Source organism: Cyclopterus lumpus, chromosome 16, assembly GCF_009769545.1.
Source record: "Cyclopterus lumpus isolate fCycLum1 chromosome 16, fCycLum1.pri, whole genome shotgun sequence".
NCBI lineage: Eukaryota > Metazoa > Chordata > Actinopteri > Perciformes > Cyclopteridae > Cyclopterus > Cyclopterus lumpus.
Genome location: NC_046981.1, coordinates 13,739,742 through 13,756,613, shown reverse-complemented (window position 1 = coordinate 13,756,613; position 16,872 = coordinate 13,739,742). Strand labels below are relative to the sequence as shown.

At 43.4% G+C, this 16,872-nt stretch overlaps 1 protein-coding gene across 1 annotated transcript; it reads left to right on the top strand.

Annotated features, from left to right (window-relative positions):
* The first annotated feature begins 5,297 nt into the window (after window positions 1–5,297).
* On the top strand, window positions 5,298–10,770 carry rps19 (ribosomal protein S19). The gene is made up of 6 exons (XM_034553928.1): window positions 5,298–5,353; window positions 6,137–6,207; window positions 6,883–6,983; window positions 7,656–7,839; window positions 8,747–8,801; window positions 10,716–10,770. Exons 2-6 carry the CDS (start codon window positions 6,137–6,139, stop codon window positions 10,746–10,748), a joined length of 444 nt encoding a protein of 147 aa, XP_034409819.1. The 5' UTR covers window positions 5,298–5,353; the 3' UTR covers window positions 10,749–10,770.
* The last annotated feature ends 6,102 nt before the right edge of the window (window positions 10,771–16,872 follow it).

The following is a 16,872-nucleotide window of genomic DNA, read 5'->3' as shown; positions in this document are numbered from 1 at the left end:
TCCAAACCCCGAGAGTTAGGGAGCGAAAAGAAGAAGCGGAATAAGAGACAAGGAGCTGCTCTACGATCATGAGGAACAGGGTGGAAAGAAAGAGGAAATGTCATGTCAATGTCTCAAGCAAAAAGAGATGGAGCTCTCTGTTCAAGATGAACAATCCAATTGGAGTGAGCAAGGCCTTTTTATTACACATGTGCATCACACTGTATTTACAAGTTTAATCAAAACAGCCAGGAAGATTGTGTCATAACCAGGTTAATGATGTTTTCCCTACGATGCTGCTGCGTCCTCTCTGGACCACATTTGACTGAATGTTTAATTAAACGCTGTCACTCATACATCACTGGTGGTTGGCTTAGCAGAGACTTAGAACAGGCTTAGAATAAGTCCCATAGGAAGAGCGTTCAAAGAAAACAGACATCTGTGATCAGGATAGTCGTCATCACCGTGAGACTTCATTTTCTCACTGACATTTAGTGTGGGACCTGATAATTAACTGTCCTTTTCATTTACAAGTTATTCATGGCATATGCGCGTAAGATTGCTGATTAGTTAACATGCCAACAACAAACAGGAATACGCTATATTTATTCTTCTTTAGTCCACAAGCTGTTTCAAACACTTTCTTTATTCTCATGCACAAAAACCACGGAAGGAACATTGTTTTGAAGATGATGACAAGTGCATGTGGAAAACAACCGCCTACTTCTTCTACTATGAAGAATTCAGACCTCTGGGAACACTTTGGCTTTCAGGGAGTGTTTGGCTGAAGACCATGGAGCCTCACACAGGGCCATGCGGACAGATTTCCCTCTGGACGCCGCCACTGGAGGTGGAAGGTGGGCAACAGAAAGAGGATAGGATGACCTTTCTTCCCCAACGTGTTTCCTTGGAGGAGTGAAGAGAATCTGGGGCACGAGGCTGTACAGCTGGAAGAGGATCATGGCAACTGCATGAGCCCAGGCAGGAAGATTGGTATTGGGGGTAAAAAGCAAGAGGGCGTGGATAATGTGGAGTGGCAGGCACAGCAGAACTAAAAGGGAAAGGGACAAAACCAGGGAACGGACCTGGTAGGAGTCATGTTTAGGGGGGTCTGCATGACTAAAAGGAGTTTTCCTGGGCTTGATGCACAGCAAGTCAAGGTAGATGACCAGCAGGCAAAGCAAGGGGAGCATGAACACTGTCATCCCATAGACATAAACAAGGAACTCTGGACTGAGGATGGTGTCAGGGGCACACACTCCCCAGTGGCTGCTGTGAATCTCAGCGTAGGTGAAGTTGTGCATGTCTTCCACGTAAAACTTTGACAGAAAGCCTCCGTATGGAAGGTTCTTCCCGATGACCTTGAGGTCATGGTGGTACTTAGGGGGCGGGGAGGGGGTAAGATGGGGTGAAGAGGTCGTCCAGTTGTCATACAGCCCGAGGCCATCTGTGCCCGGATCAGTCCTGCCACTTCTCCAGGTGTCGAGGATGTCCGAACCGATGAACTGGGCGAAGGAGGACAGAACGGAGCCCACCCAGCACAGCAGAACCACACATAGAGCCCGTTGACGGGTCATCACTGAGGAGTACCTGGCATTCACAAACATGTGGATTTTGACACATTAAAGGAAGAAATGAGCACGAGCGGTTTCTATGCTTCTGCATTAAACTCGCTTCTCGATGACACCAAGATGTCACGATGCCAAAATAAATATATATGTCTGACTTATGTCGGAAATGCTTCTTCCCACCTTACTTACAGTAACTAGTGCAAAGCAATTGAAGACCAATTTCTTTTTTTTTAAACATAACACTGTCTCTCTTGAAGGCTGGATTTGTAGGTCACTGTCTATCAAATATCAAAGTGCCTCAGAGCCTATTGATATATTTCTCACCCCTGTTTCTATCAGAAGGCAGTGTAAGCAGTGTGTGATAAAAAGCTACCGTACGATCACTGAGCTGCCTATATCGATCAAACAGCATGCCATACAGGGGCACATCTTGACATGTTTGCTGCTTTTTTCATATACATTTTCTTGCTATATTGCTGAAAGCATGCTTGAAAGTGTTGACTCTTGCTAACCTACATATTCACCCTTACCCACACATAGAGAAGATACTATTAAAACATTGTGTGCCATTGTAATTTACAGGATGTAATGCTTTAATATATTTCAAAGAAAACAATCGTATGTATTATATGGAAGGTATACACTGGTACCATCTTATCATTTGACAGTTACTATCTAATCTGTATTGCACTGATTTGTATCCCTATTCTTCTCCTGCGTAAACTCATCTAACCCTCTTCCAGACTCACCTGTCTGCCAAGTGATGCTGCAGGTGGGCATCCAGTGTGAGGATCATTAACAGGAACATGGTAAACTGCCTGACCAGCAGCGGGCAACACACCAAGGTTACGCAGGTGTACAGACACTGTGGGGTTCGCAGGTTTAGCAAGACGTTCACGGGGACCCCGACTGCACCCCCTGCAGCACCCACCCAGCCCAAGCACAGGCGCAGAGAGCATGAAACACTCCCGGGTTGGAGCCTGGCCCCTGGGGCTCCCTCCTGGACGTCGGCCTCTGTACCACTGCCCCTGACAGCCATACACAGCCTTACACTCACCGCGATGACAGATACTGATAGGATGCACTGGCACAGAGAGTACAGCCACATGAATTCCATGTCTGGGGGAGATAAAAAAAAAAAAAAAAGGGAGAGGGACAGAGTCTGAGAAATGCAAAGGATACAGTTTAAAATGTCATTACTGATAATGATGTGAAAGAGCAAAGATAGTCTATCGATGCTTATGCAAATGCAGCCTTGTTCACTCCCACTTTAGTTGTCACCCCTGCCCTATGTTCCCACTTGGCTCTTTCGGCAGATTGCCCCTGCAGCGTTAACTTGCATTGTCAAAGGAATGGTCAAACTGAGAGAAGGACAAAGAATAGAGGGAATACAAATGAGAACGGAGTGACAAAGGGGGAAATTTGAAGTTAAACATAGGGGTGTAGGACAGAATATTAAAAACACCACGCAAGAGAGGGAGAAAGCACAGATGTGGAAGGATAGAAAATGTGATAAAAGTTTATGCTTGTGGCAGAGGGACGGGCAGCGGGAGCGTAGATATTTTTGATAGGTATTGGAGAGCTGTAAACGTGCCCGGAGAATGAAAAGGCCAGGCCAGAACAGACTTGACAGAACTTCTCCACTGAGGGTGTGAGCACCATGCAAACACAGAGCAACAACCTATAAAATGGGTGGCAACATAGTGTTAACACTCTCTTTTCTCTCCTCTTGTACTGGTCTTTGTTTTTGCCTCTGTTCTCCCTCCGGCCCACCGTGCATCATTCCCACACTCATACTCTCTGAAACACAAATAGGCCTTGGCAGTTATGCGTAAACACTTGAACACTTGCACTCAATCACACAAGTGCACACTCCCCCGAGTGAGTAATTTACAGCAAATTGATTGACAGCTAATTTTAGGGCATTTTCAAACAAAATATTCTCACGTAAAGCAGAGTGGGTGAGTATGGAAATAACAGATTTGCCAGAGCAATATGACACCTGTCCATTCCACGTAATTAGTTTGACCTTTTCAGAAGAGTCGTCCCTTTTCTATAATAATCGTGACTGGCTGAAATAACCTCTTTATACCACTTAATAAACGCTTTACACAGTAGTCCCCTGTCTCACCACTTGAAGTTGCCTCAGCGAAATTGATTTACTGAAGTAATTAATGGAGTTTAATCCACCTTGTGTGAGTTTTCAATTCAAGTTGGTGGCTGGTCACGCCCGGTGTAATTAATTGCCTTAATTAATAAATCAAGCTCTTTGAAACAACATTCAAGATATAGGGCTGCGCCTTTCAGCACGGTCAGTAACAGGTTATAGAGCGCTGAAAAGTCAGTGGTGCCTGGATCTTGATGTGATATCAAAGAAGCAAATTATGGATGAAAAGGTGCAGTTACCTGTTGTGGAGCCCAACGATGACACAGATAGTTTATACAAAGCTCTGTAATCTATCCTCTGGATGATTTTGCTGCCTTTTTATTTCCCTCCAGGATCTCACTCACTCTCTCTCTCTAAATGGTCTGCCCCCACTGACAGAGTATAAACCTGATTCATAAACCTCTGCTTATCCACCTGCCTTCTATCTCTCTTTTTCCTGTCTCTGCAAACATATCAATTGTGTCAATGTTGGAACATGGCTGCCCTTTCCATCGTAGATGTGCAAAGGGCAACGGCACCACTGGCAGCTGGGGAATATGGAAATAGGGCACATATGCACATATGAGAAAAATACGCAGGAAAAGGTTTTATTGTTTGCTCATTTCCTCCGATGTTTTGATTCCTCCATGTTCGTCTTAATTGGAAGAGAAACAAAGGAAAATAAGAGGTAACTCTTAACTCCGAAGGCAATTTGCTTTTTGATGGAGTCGGTTTGAGCAGGAGATGAGGGAAAACATTACAGTTTTATCTAGGCATCGTTCCATGAAACAAAATAAGCAGACAACACCGGTGTAGGAACTATATTTCTTGGATACATAGAGGGGGAATGCTTGCCTTCAATCAATATACCTTCAGGCTATATACTTTACATTATCCACGTTATCCCTGTGCTCTTATAGATCATTTAATAATACTCTGCAGCAAACGTATAAAACTCTACTGATAACTAGAAACAATGCCCGGAGCCACTCCATTGAAAATTGGTTAAGAATTTAATTTTGAGTCCTCAAACTGTAATTCATTGAATTGCAGGCCTGACAGTTATGGCCTGGAGAATGTGCATGTATCTAAACAAAAATCCCCCAAGCACATCATACTACAAATCATTCTCCCACGGTCTGCCATCAGGGTCAAGCTCCAGGCACGGCACACTGAGCCCAACGGCACCACTTTTCAATCAAATACAGAGAATTACAAAGTAACCTCTGCCTGCTGCAATTTTAAATACAGCTACATAATGTGTGTTGGTCGATTGTGGAAGTGAGGAGGACAGGAAGGGGGAATACAGATTACACAGGTTTGCTCTCTGTGTACCCTCAGTTTAAATATAATATAACCTACTACCAGAATGTGTCTCAAAATACATTTCTTGCATCTTATTTTATAAGAGCATATCTAAAAATAGATATGTAACTATTGAAGGTAATAACACAATAAAAGCTGTATTTTAATTAATGTTTAATTGCTGTGCTTCTCGAAGTCTCGCTCGTTCACAATGATGTGTTCGGTTGATGTGAAGAGCGGCAACGATGCAATAAACAACGCTCTGGTCTCGCGTAATAAAACGAGATTTGCCCGTTTTAACATCAGTCGGAAACCCCGTTCCACCCTCTTCCCTTCGCTGTCCACAAGCAAGGTAAAGCGCTAGATTTCTTCCTCGGTTACATTACACTAAATTGCGTAAAAACTAAAGCGTTTCCTTAGAAACGTGGTAATATATGATACGAGGTACAGTTTAACAAATTGGTTGAGCGCCGCGCGAGGTTGTTAGACGTTTTTGATCTGTTCTTGCAACTATTTTACTTGAATGATGCGGTTATACGGTGTCTCTTTTTGTAATGGCTGCCCCCATGCTACCGCGTTGAGGCCTGCTAGCTAGTGGCTAGCTGTCCCCATTTAGCTTGGTATTATTTGCCGAAATGTAAAGTTGGGGTGCACATTACCGAAATAGACATCACTCGAAGGGTGAAGTGTTAAGAATTGGCTAGTATTGACTACTAAAGGGCGGCTCGTCTCGTAACTGGTCCGTGAACGTTAGCTTGTGGACGCTACTCCAGGCTACGCGTGTCCCCAAGATCCCATCCCCAACACATGTATCGGCTCTAAAGTGTTGGTTTGAGGTTGGATTCTTAAATTGGCATTTTCGATTTGAGTCTTTACGTTAGTATTTAAGCAAAGCGGGTCAGTCGTGCCCACACATCTTAGTCGTATGTGATAACGTCGGAGAAACCGATGTCGTTAATCCTCTCGCATGTTCTGTATATCTACTTAACTTGGAGCACGTTATTTCTTCCGGACGGTGAACAGCATCCCTTAAAGAGGAGCGGTGTTACGTTACTGATGGAGTAACCAACTATGTCGGTTCCAGTGTGTTTGTACTGTTTTTATATCACTGAAACGTGTCCCCCATCTTATTCAGATGCCGGGTATCACGGTGAAAGACGTCAACCAGCAGGAGTTTGTCCGGGCCCTGTCGGCCTTCCTGAAGAAGTGAGTACAGTGGTTTTTTACACTTATTATTGGCATTGGGGCAACCTATTATAGTTAGGTAGTTTTAGAAAAAGTTTAGTTGTATGCCATTTCAACAGTTTCTCAGCCTGTCGGAATTAATTGAAATCTATAACATGGATCAATATTGTAATGGAAATACATTTGTGTTAAATAAACTAATGAAGTGTGCACATTGGATGTGCATTTCCTATTTCAGCCTGGTTGTCTTCATATTCAGAACCATATTAGAATTTAATATTTTGACCAACTTGGCTGAATATAATATCTAGAGCCGCAACAGTAATATTTACATCAGCATTATATAGTCATTATATAAACTCAATATTTCACTGGAAGCCTGTCTATAAAATGGCATGCACTAAGAGGCAACTCAGCAAAATAACTAGCTAGGGTGCGATGCGTGCGTTAACATGGCTCTGATTGAAAGACTGCAGGCACAGCAGATTATAATGTTACTTCATGTTTATGCTTATTAAATTGTGATTTGATAAACTATTGGCTTTATACTGGCAACGGTTTAATTGCACTTACAGTAACAAGCGTAGTGTTCAACTTGAGTAACAGTTTCTCTATGCTTCCCCTGCGTATGTTGAGAGCTCCATAGCCAGTCCTTTTGTCGTTTAGTACATGCTGACACTTCCCTTCTGTCTCCAGGTCAGGAAAGCTGAAGGTGCCTGACTGGGTGGACCTCGTCAAGCTGGGCAAGCACAAGGAGCTGGCCCCAAGTGATGAGAACTGGTTCTACATCAGAGCCGGTAAGTCAAAGATTTGCTTATTTATCCCTCTGTCTATTTTATCTCTTGATACTAGGACAAAGTTTTATTTTTAGTAATATTGCAAGTTGGCATCAACAAATATTTATTCCGTATAGCAATGCATTTCATTCACATGCTGGTGTTTGAAGCTGACGCTGCCCCCTAATTGGCTGCATTTTGAAAATTTTAGGATGCATCACGATTTTCTCGAATGATTATGACTCTATGCAGAAAACTTCTCTTTGTAATGTAACTTAAGAATATATATTGAAGTCAAAAAACATCTGTTTATGATTCATTACAAATATGCAGTGTTAAGTCATGAAAAAAAATATTTCAGATATATAAAGTTGATATTTTTTTGATGCTTCCAGATGCATCGATAATCATTTAATAATTGCATCGTGGCCCTCGGTGGCAACTCATGAGTTGCCGAGAGATTCAAACCCTTAGTTTGGCTGACAGTTAAGACTCACTGCTTGGTGGTGTACAAGTTTGTTTATATTTATCCTCTAATGCCTTGCTCATGAAATATGCACTATTTTTCTTGCATATTTTATTTTACTACGGTTGCATATCTATTTATCCAAATACCTTTCTTTTACCATATTGAGGGAAGAGTTAACTGTTACTAATGCTGCATCATAACACCCACCCCCTCTGCTCCCACAGCATCCACAGTTCGCCATCTGTACCTCCGTGGAGGTGCTGGTGTTGGTTCCATGACCAAGATCTATGGAAGTCGCCAGAGGAACGGTGTGTGCCCTGCCCATTACAGTGTAGGATCCAAGAACGTAGCTCGTAAGGTGCTGCAGGCCCTGGAGCTGCTCAAGATGGTTGAGAAGGATCCCAATGGGTGGGTACCTCTATTTGTTGGAGCCACGAGATATGGTCTTACATTAAAAACTAGACATGAAAAGTTGTTGTGGGTTTTATGTGCATTACCAAGCCAACACACGGCAATACAGTTTCTAATTGGGGCTGGTACAATGAATCAGTTTCATTTAACAATTATAATAATGGTTGCTAATTAAGTGAATATAAGCTGGGTTACGTTATGATGCACGACAGACTGTGGGCATGTCTCAAAGGCTGTTAGTTTTTAATTTACCTGTAACCGTGCATAAAACCTTTTTTCTTTTTCTCGTAAGGGTGTTATACAACATTTTTTTAATCCGCATGATAAATCCGCATGATCAACAGATGAATCGATTATTAAAATAGTTGTCAGTTAGTATGTATAATTTAATACATTTAGTATATAATAGTTGGACGTGCGCGGTGTGTTTTTCTTGGGCTAATGTGGGCATGAAGTAGTTAAAACCCTGCTTTACACATGCAGTCGCTCATTCTGGCAATACTACGATTTACAGTTTCAAAACAGACCATTATTGTAATGCTGACGACTGGCTTTTCTAATTTCATAAGCTTATATATTTCTCTGTGATTCTGCAATAAAGATGTAATCTCACTAACGGGATTGATTGGCTTGGTCTTTATTCAGTCAAAATGGGCAGGACAATTAGTTTCCCTTTTTTTTTTAATTGCCTTCATTTCAAGTTGAGTAATTTCTGCCAACGTGTATAGATGGTATATATCGATATGTGTCTTTTCCTGACTTTAATACTGTGGACAATGTGGTGTTATTGAAGGTGTAAGCATTTTTAAATACATTTTTGACCAAGTTGTATAGGTTGAAGTATTCTATTATGTTCCTTCATTTTGTAATTTTCCTGCAATTTTTGTGGTTCTCTATTTCTCAGTGGTCGCAGGCTTACCGCCCAGGGAACCAGGGACCTCGATAGAATTGCTGGCCAGGTGAGAAACTAACCATTCTTCAATAATTAGGTTGAACTTTAAAAAAGAAAAGTAACTAAATTATGTGACTACTTTGATCTTGGAAAGTCTATGCCAAATCCTAAATGCAGGCATAATTGTTCCTGTTAACAAAAGAAACTACTGGTAATTTTGCATGTCATAGATTATTAATTAATTTAAGTGCCTTGTACCATTGCGTTGATCCACCGATGCAGTGTACTGAGCAAAGTACATAAGTGAGTAATTAATGCTATTATAGAGTGTACCCAAAACGCTTGAATGTGTATGTCCATTTATGCATACAGTAGTGTGTCTTGAACATTTCCTGTAATACACAAGTATAGTTTAACAAAAATGTTAATATGCCATACAAACTGAGCATGACTGACAATTAAATACAGGTTGACGGCAAACAATGGGAGGGGTGTAGAATCTAGTTTAATACGACGTTCATTACCCAAGCACGATGTCACTCAGTGTATCTGAAATGGTAAAAATCAATTTACTCATCTAAGATTTCTAATGAGCGATATCGCCACTGATACGGTTGCAAAAAAGCCACACTAACCCTCATTCAGTACATTTAAGAGATTAACTTGGTTCTGTCGAACGAATTATGTGTAGTCTGATTGTGGCCTTAGCCAAAGTGATGACGGTTACAGTAAGGGCATTTTCTAAATGCAGCTGAGATCTGTGGGACTAGTAAAGATGATATTCGTCTTCTCTGTTCCTATTTTTTAGCCTATATTTGTTTCTTACTGTCTCAAAAATAAAAAACACGACGGGAATTTGACTTGCCACCGCTTTGAATTGTGACCATTGTGCTGTGGAGTTTAAGTATGTATGCCACAGCATGGTCTAACCTACTGCTAGAATTTAAATGCTCTCGTATCACGCTCCCGACCTGTTGAATGAATATCCTCGCAGCCTGATTCTGGCCAGGTAACTGTTGTTTTTGGTGATTGTCACACTGGAGTTTTATGTCAACTAACTCACTCCGGGCGGTGCCGTAAGAGTGTGTGTGATCACACAAATGCCACCCCTTTCGATGTGACACCTTGTCTGTTATGGGATTACACAGCCAGTGTTACTTCGGCATGTAAGGCTTTTTAAACCACTTGTCCGTGGGCAATTTTTCCTCTGCCAGCCAAGTGAGTTATGTGTTGTGTGGCACGATACTGGCATTGTTTGTTCGCCGTCACTTAAAGAAATCGCTGCGGGGTTTGACAAAATCAGCCATGGCAGCCATGTTGTGATAATCCAAGGGTAAAGGGGATAAACATGTGGAGGAAATTTCATGCATGGCAAGTTTGCCATATGGCACCAGTTTTCTCCTTGTTTACCCATGCTAATGAGCAGTATGCAGATGAGCAGACCTGGGCCCAGCCCGCCTACCTCCTGCACAAACTGCCACAAAGCATGTTGATGTGGCTCTGCTGCCGCCTCATGAAGCCCCCTTCTGTTGTAGTTTCTGATGGCTTTTTAAGAGATCAAGCTTTTGAAAGCGAGGTGTCTGCATGTCATTTCAGGAGACTACAGAAAACAGTCGCTTCTCGTAACTGTCCCCAAGCTCAAGTCCCCATGAAATTGCATTTTGATAGCATCTTACTTCCTTAAGTTGCCCATTTCCTCTTCAAACTCAATATTGTGGTAAGAAAATTATAAGTTAAAAAAAAGAGGGAATATTAAGCAGATGGGATCGCGATTGATAGAAATGAGATTAAGTAGTTTGCTCTAACTATGGCAGAATGATGAACCATTAAAGTACTTAAAGTGTGTGTGTGTCCAAAAAAAGCAAGTAATTGGATTTTGTTTTGAAGATGACAAAAGTTTTCAAAGGCACTGCAACACCTTGTCTGCTCTTGGACTAAATTCATGAATTTTCCCTCATCTTGTTTTTATGTCTTTCCACAGGTCTCAGCCGCAAACAAGAAAGCTGTTCAATAAATCTTTTTTGGAGAAAGTCAAACACTGTGTGCTCCTTGTTGTCAATGCATGCAAACAATGAAGATGAACCTGCAGGCATTAATGGGCTGATGAGTATTTTTGAAGTACTGTTGGGTCTGAGGCCTCATATTTCTCGGTGATGTTTGAGTTGAGCCAATTTTTACCTGCGAGAGAGACATTTAAAAGGTGAAGATGGTTGAGCTAATGAGCCATTTTTCACTAAAGTATGAACACTTTGAATTGAGCTGGATAGAGGAAGCAAGCAACTGCATCACATTATCCTCAATCGGGGTCGGTCTGCGTGGTTCAAACCACCCGTTTATGTTAAACCCGGCCAGCTAATGTCATGTAGGCTAAAGGGCAGAAGGACCACTGGTTGTAGCTTCAGGTCCTCGTATCTACGCAGCAAAGCTCTCCAGGGTGCAGTTCATTAAGCGGGTTGAACAGCTCCTGGAAAGCCTTTCAGTCAGCCAATACATTCAGCCTCATGAGTGGCCAGACCTGTCACAATACACACAGCTTCCATATTAATCTTTTGCCCTGCCTGCCACTGGGTTTATGTATCAGATGTGGTTTACAGATTGATGTGTGATACCATGACAACCAAGGAAAATAGTTCACCTAATAAAGTTGTTGGTACAATAGCTGGTAAGGAATGATGTCATGATTTAGCAGTTTAATTCAGGGCCACAGTGCCACCTAGAGGCAGAAACTGCAAACATCAGGTTCTTTAATCAACTTGACAATAATGGCATTTAACAAACTACTTTTTTTACTATTTTCACCATCACTGACAAGATAACTTGTCTATTTAGAAAACGATGTCACTGAGTGCAGTGTTGCTCATAACCAGGAGGCTGTGACTGCTACTTCAGGAACTTAATTTGTCTCATTAAAGAAGCATAAGAGTTTAATCTAGAAATCTTTTCTAAAATGCCTGTTAAATATTGGTTTTCAGTTCTCGAGTGAATATAATGTATTGTGCTTTTAAGTAGATGCACTTGCATGTTCCAATGTGTAAAGATCAATCGGTGAGTGTCTGATTTAATTTGCCGGTGCATCTGATATCCTGTAGATGGTGCCAAAACCTATAGAATATCCATCATGAATATATATATTCTATATATATATATATATATATATATATAAATAATATATGTGCACTTTGGGGTAATGGCCTCCTTGTGTACTAAGCAGGAGCACTTCTTGATCTAATTGCACTGGCCTGTTTCCAAGGAATAGTAGGAGTCGGTTATTATAGATAAGACTGGTGCGTAGTTGAATTTCTGCCATTGGCAGTTTCTTTCCCCCCCCCCAAAATGTATTTAGCTTCGTTATGCGCCAAATACAACTCTTCAAATTCTGTTTATCGTAGCAGCTTCGGGAGCTTTCCAGAGAAACGTAAGGCCAATTGACTGTAAAACATCCAATCTGTTTTCTCTCATTTTCAATTTGGGCAATTGGAGCTTTAAGCGCCGCCTTTGTTGTGTTCCTCGGCTAACCTTGGGGAAACCAAAACTACAAGCACAATCAAATGAGAAGAGGGGGTGGGTGGGTGGGGGGGGGGGGGGGGGGCAGTGTTTGTGTCCCCTTTGTTGTAATACGGATTGCTTTTATATCGTGGACTTGATACATGTTACATTTTGAAGAACAATAACCGCAAGGCATTGTTTACCAAGCAGCTACTGTGTGTGTGTGTGTTTGTTTGTTTGTTTGTGAGAGCTTCTACTCGGTCCTGTGTTGCTCCATATCGTGTGTTGCAGATCGCTGGATGACCAGCCTGCTGTGTTTGCCAGTCTGTCATCCACTGTGTGTGTCTGTGTGTACGGTACACACGATGCAGAGAGGTGAGCTGCTCCACCAACTCTGCACACGGCTGTCTCCTCTTCGTGTCAATCACCATAACGTCCAATTACTCTGCACATCTCTCAGAAATATTAATCTCCGGTCTTTTTTTTTTTTTGTATACACCCCCCCGCTCTCACGTCTCCATCTCTTGTCTGTCCGCTCCCTTATTTATTTTCATTTGTAAAGCAGATGTTCCTGAACACCTGAGCCCATAGTCTCTGCCTCTTCTCCCGGCCCATCCCTCACCCCCTCCCCTTTTCTCCTCTTGATGATCCCTCTTCTTCTTCTGCCCTTTAATTTGGAAGAGAGGGGAAGGATAAACATGTCCTTGAGTGGCGGAGAGAAATGTGTGGAATCCACCACAAGAGGTCTACAGGGTGTGTTCACTGTTTCGACTGCACGTGTGCGCATCGCATGTTTCCTTCCTGCAGCCATATTCTGTATTAATGTGATTTCAGCTCCCGTCAGTCAACTTGTTTTTGCACAGCTTTGTTATTGTGTGCTGCGTAATTATCAGCAGGCTGCACTATGGCAATTAATGCTGTGGAACAATTTCCACTTTAACAAATGCACATCCAAGTGGTTTGTCGTGTGTGTGTGTGTGTGTGTGTGTGTGTGTCTCTCCCAGGCTGGCTGGCTGCACCTACTCGTGCTCTGGGTTTTTTGGCAGCTCAGCTTGATCACACTGAGAATGGATGCGGACCTGCCTCTCACCTCCTCGGGGCTGGAAACCGTAGATAACTAAGAAATGTCTGCAGCACAAGTCTCTAAAATAGAACCACTATCAGGAGAGCTCGTACAAACTCTCTCTCTCTCTCTCTCTCTCACACACACACACACACTGTCAACCCACAGCTTCATGCCCTCTGGCAAGTTTTCCCCAGAAGACAAGACACCTCAGAAAGTTTCCCAGCATTCCCAGTCTCTGGCATATTGAATTAACTGGTTTCTTTGGAAAAGCTGGCACTGATCCCACAGAACGGGCTCCTGGCTGAGACAATGCGTTTCTCATAAACTACTTTCTTACCAAAACCGTGATCTGTTGTTTCTATTCAATTTGTACTGCCTTTCACAACATCCATAGCCATTCAGTTTTGCATCACTTTTTTCTTAACTGATGGTAGCGAGGTTGGGTATTTATTCTTGTCCTGCAGCCAAACTTAAGCCATATTCAAGTCTTACTGTACAAGCCAGCGGTCAAACCAACAAAGGAGATGCTCCCGTGGCGTGTCGGTGCCGTTTGGGTCAGCCCGAGTCGGCAAGAATGTTTTTAGAAATTAGTCTGAGGCCAAGGAGGTCAGTGTTGTTTTAGCAGAGCTGAGTCGCTGCCCTGCTTCACAAGTCTGGCAGGGAGAAAAGGCCTCCGCTACAAAAAGCCTGTTACACACTGTCCCAGTGGGCGGGTCAAAGCTGATTGATGGATGGGTTTGTTTCTGTGTGCGTCTCTGCGAGGATGAATATGTTTGACCCCGATGACTTCCTGGATGGTTTAATGCCTTCATGTACATCTGTCTACTGTGTGTGTGTTGCTGTCGGCACTAATCCCTCAGCCTCTGCTTGGCCGGAGAGCAGGTGGTGTAAACATGCGACGTGCCGCTCAGCCTGCCTGGCACCACAGGGCACTGTACAGCAGGTGTGTGTGTGTGTGTGTGTGCGAAACACCAACCATGTGTCAGTGACTTGTGTGTGTGTGTGTCTCCATAGCTTGTGGGTCTGAATCCCCTCCACCTGTCACCGAGGGTGGGGTGCAAAGGGAGGATGACAGGGCACGGAACAGATGCAGTCTACAAAGCCAGCCGAACTGACTGGTGTGTGTGTGTGTGTGTGTGTGTGCGCGCAGATCAGAGCTTTCAAGTCATTCACACTTTGATGCCGCGGCCTGTGCTTTCTTCAGCCCAGAACAAAGGAGTGGCAGAGGGAGACGGCAGTGTGACACCGACTGGCTGTGGAGATAGTTGACACGGTGACAGGCTGAGATAGGAGGCAGCGTGTGTGCTTGCAGCTCTGCGCTCCTTCGTCATCTCTCCCGCGGTCTGCCCCTATCTGTCTGTGGAGGGAGGGGAAACCTCCAAAAGAAAGGCCAAGCCGAGGTGTCCGAAACTGGCCGAGCCGTGTTTGAACCCCCCCCAACGGAGCGGCCTGGCTCACTCGGGTCCTCCTCAGCGTGCGCCATCTCCAACGATTAGATGAGCCAACTTTGCACTCTGTGACCTTTTGCTGAGCTTCACGTTGTGTTGGATTTACTGTAAACACAAGCACTTGACTGGAACACGTTTCCCTTCCCTTCGGGCTCTGGGCAGTGACAGACTGGAGAACATTGATTGTAGGATATCTCCAACTAGCTTTCACTTGCAGCAGATTAGTGTTGCAAGGTTCATCAAATGTAATGAAGTATACACATTGAATCGTCGAGACCAAAATGATCAGCTGTCAAAAAAACTGTGTTTCCAGCTAGTTGCCGTTGCGCAATTTAAATGTAATGGAGCGGTTGATCCTTTAGAAGCAGTGGGATGTAATTGAATTATTTTACTTCCAGTCAACTGAAACACACCAGACGAAGACTTATTGAATCAGCGTTGTCTATGGAGACAGGTAACGAGACCTGTGTGTGGGCAACTCCCTTAATCATTAGTGCTTAATGCACCAACAATGACACTGGAAGCACAAGACGACTAATATTTTCTCCCCACAGTGGAAAGTACCAACTTTGGGGAGCTCCTGGTCCCCCCCCCCCCCCAGAGCCACAAACATGTCAAAGTGCTTGCTGACTTTGGTGATCCTCATGACTTTTCCTCTCTTGTATATTCTTCATTGAAATATCTTGAAGATTGGATTGCCGTGAAACATGGCACACACACACACACACACACACACACACACACACACACACACACACACACATTCATACCTGGGTGATGAATTGTAATAGCTGTGTCCTCCTAACTGGGGAGCTGCCGATCTCAAGACATCCCATCGGTACTTTGTTATGGTGTAAATGTGTGCAACTCTGCACGCTGAACGAACACGATGAGCGCTGCGCGTTCGAGTCGAAGGACGGCCTCTCAGACGTTGAGGCCACGCTCTAAATTGCGTGGCACGTTTTTTCTTTGAGCTCGTCCTGCAGCGGCCTGACCGAGCGCACGGTCGGGACAGCCATGACACCACTTTCTCATAACTTTGAGCCTTGAACTTTGACTCTCCTGCATCCTATCAATGAGTTGTCGCCAGGCTGTCTGCGCTCTCTCAGCTTTTCATGCTGATGTGACGCACCTTCCGCTGTGCAAAGGATTGTGGGTCAGAGTAGTCTAAAAAGCACGCTGGCTCGCATTTTGCCAAACTGCGACTGCAGTCGGACATCGTGCTTATTGTGGCGTACTGCATTTGACGTGACTTTATGTCTTTTGTTCTCCCTGGCATGTTAAATAGTATAGTCGCTAACCGTGTTTATTTCAGCCTACGCCAGTTTTTCAGACTTGAGTGGCGGTTAAACAAGAAAAGCTTTTCTGACTCCTCCCCCTTGTTCTTTCATCCGTTTCCCCTCCATGGCTCTTCCTCCTCGTGCTCTCTCATTCAACCTAAACAATCCCTCACACACTCACTTCATCGCTCTAATTGTCCTTCTCCTCCAACCTTCCCATTGTATGCCTGTGTTCCCCCTCTTCCTGCTATCTTCCTCCCCTATTAGCCTTCACACTTTATCCCTTGGTGCCATTACTGCCCTCTTGCCCTTCCCCCAGCCGTACCATTGGTTATCAGGGATGAAACCCCTCAGCCTCTGGCATTGCCTTAGTGTCATGCTTTGGCTCGACTAAAGAGGTTTCATGCTTTCTACAAATCCCTGCACCTCTTAAGTCATACAACACATGGAATCCAATGTAGAAACATATGTTTTCTCCTGATATAATACAAAGTATGGAGAGGAAGAATGAATGCATTGACAGCGATACACGGAAAGCGAGTTAATCAGTAAAATGTGATAAGTGTCTCAGACAGGTAATAGTTAATTCTGAGTGGATCAGTACACGTTTAATAACTAATAGGGACATCTGTCTTTTACTTGCGTCATATGAAACTGTGATTATTAGCTGTGGCGTTTGTATTTTTGGCCCGTTATGATAAGAGGTCCGGAAACATGGCAGCATGTCTAAAGTGACATCCAGCAGGCCAGGAAACTGGATCAGACCGGTTTAAACAAGACATTAATGGAAAGCCAGTACATTTACTGCATTAACATGTTGTGATGATACTTGAGAAGCAAATATTTGACTTTATACCT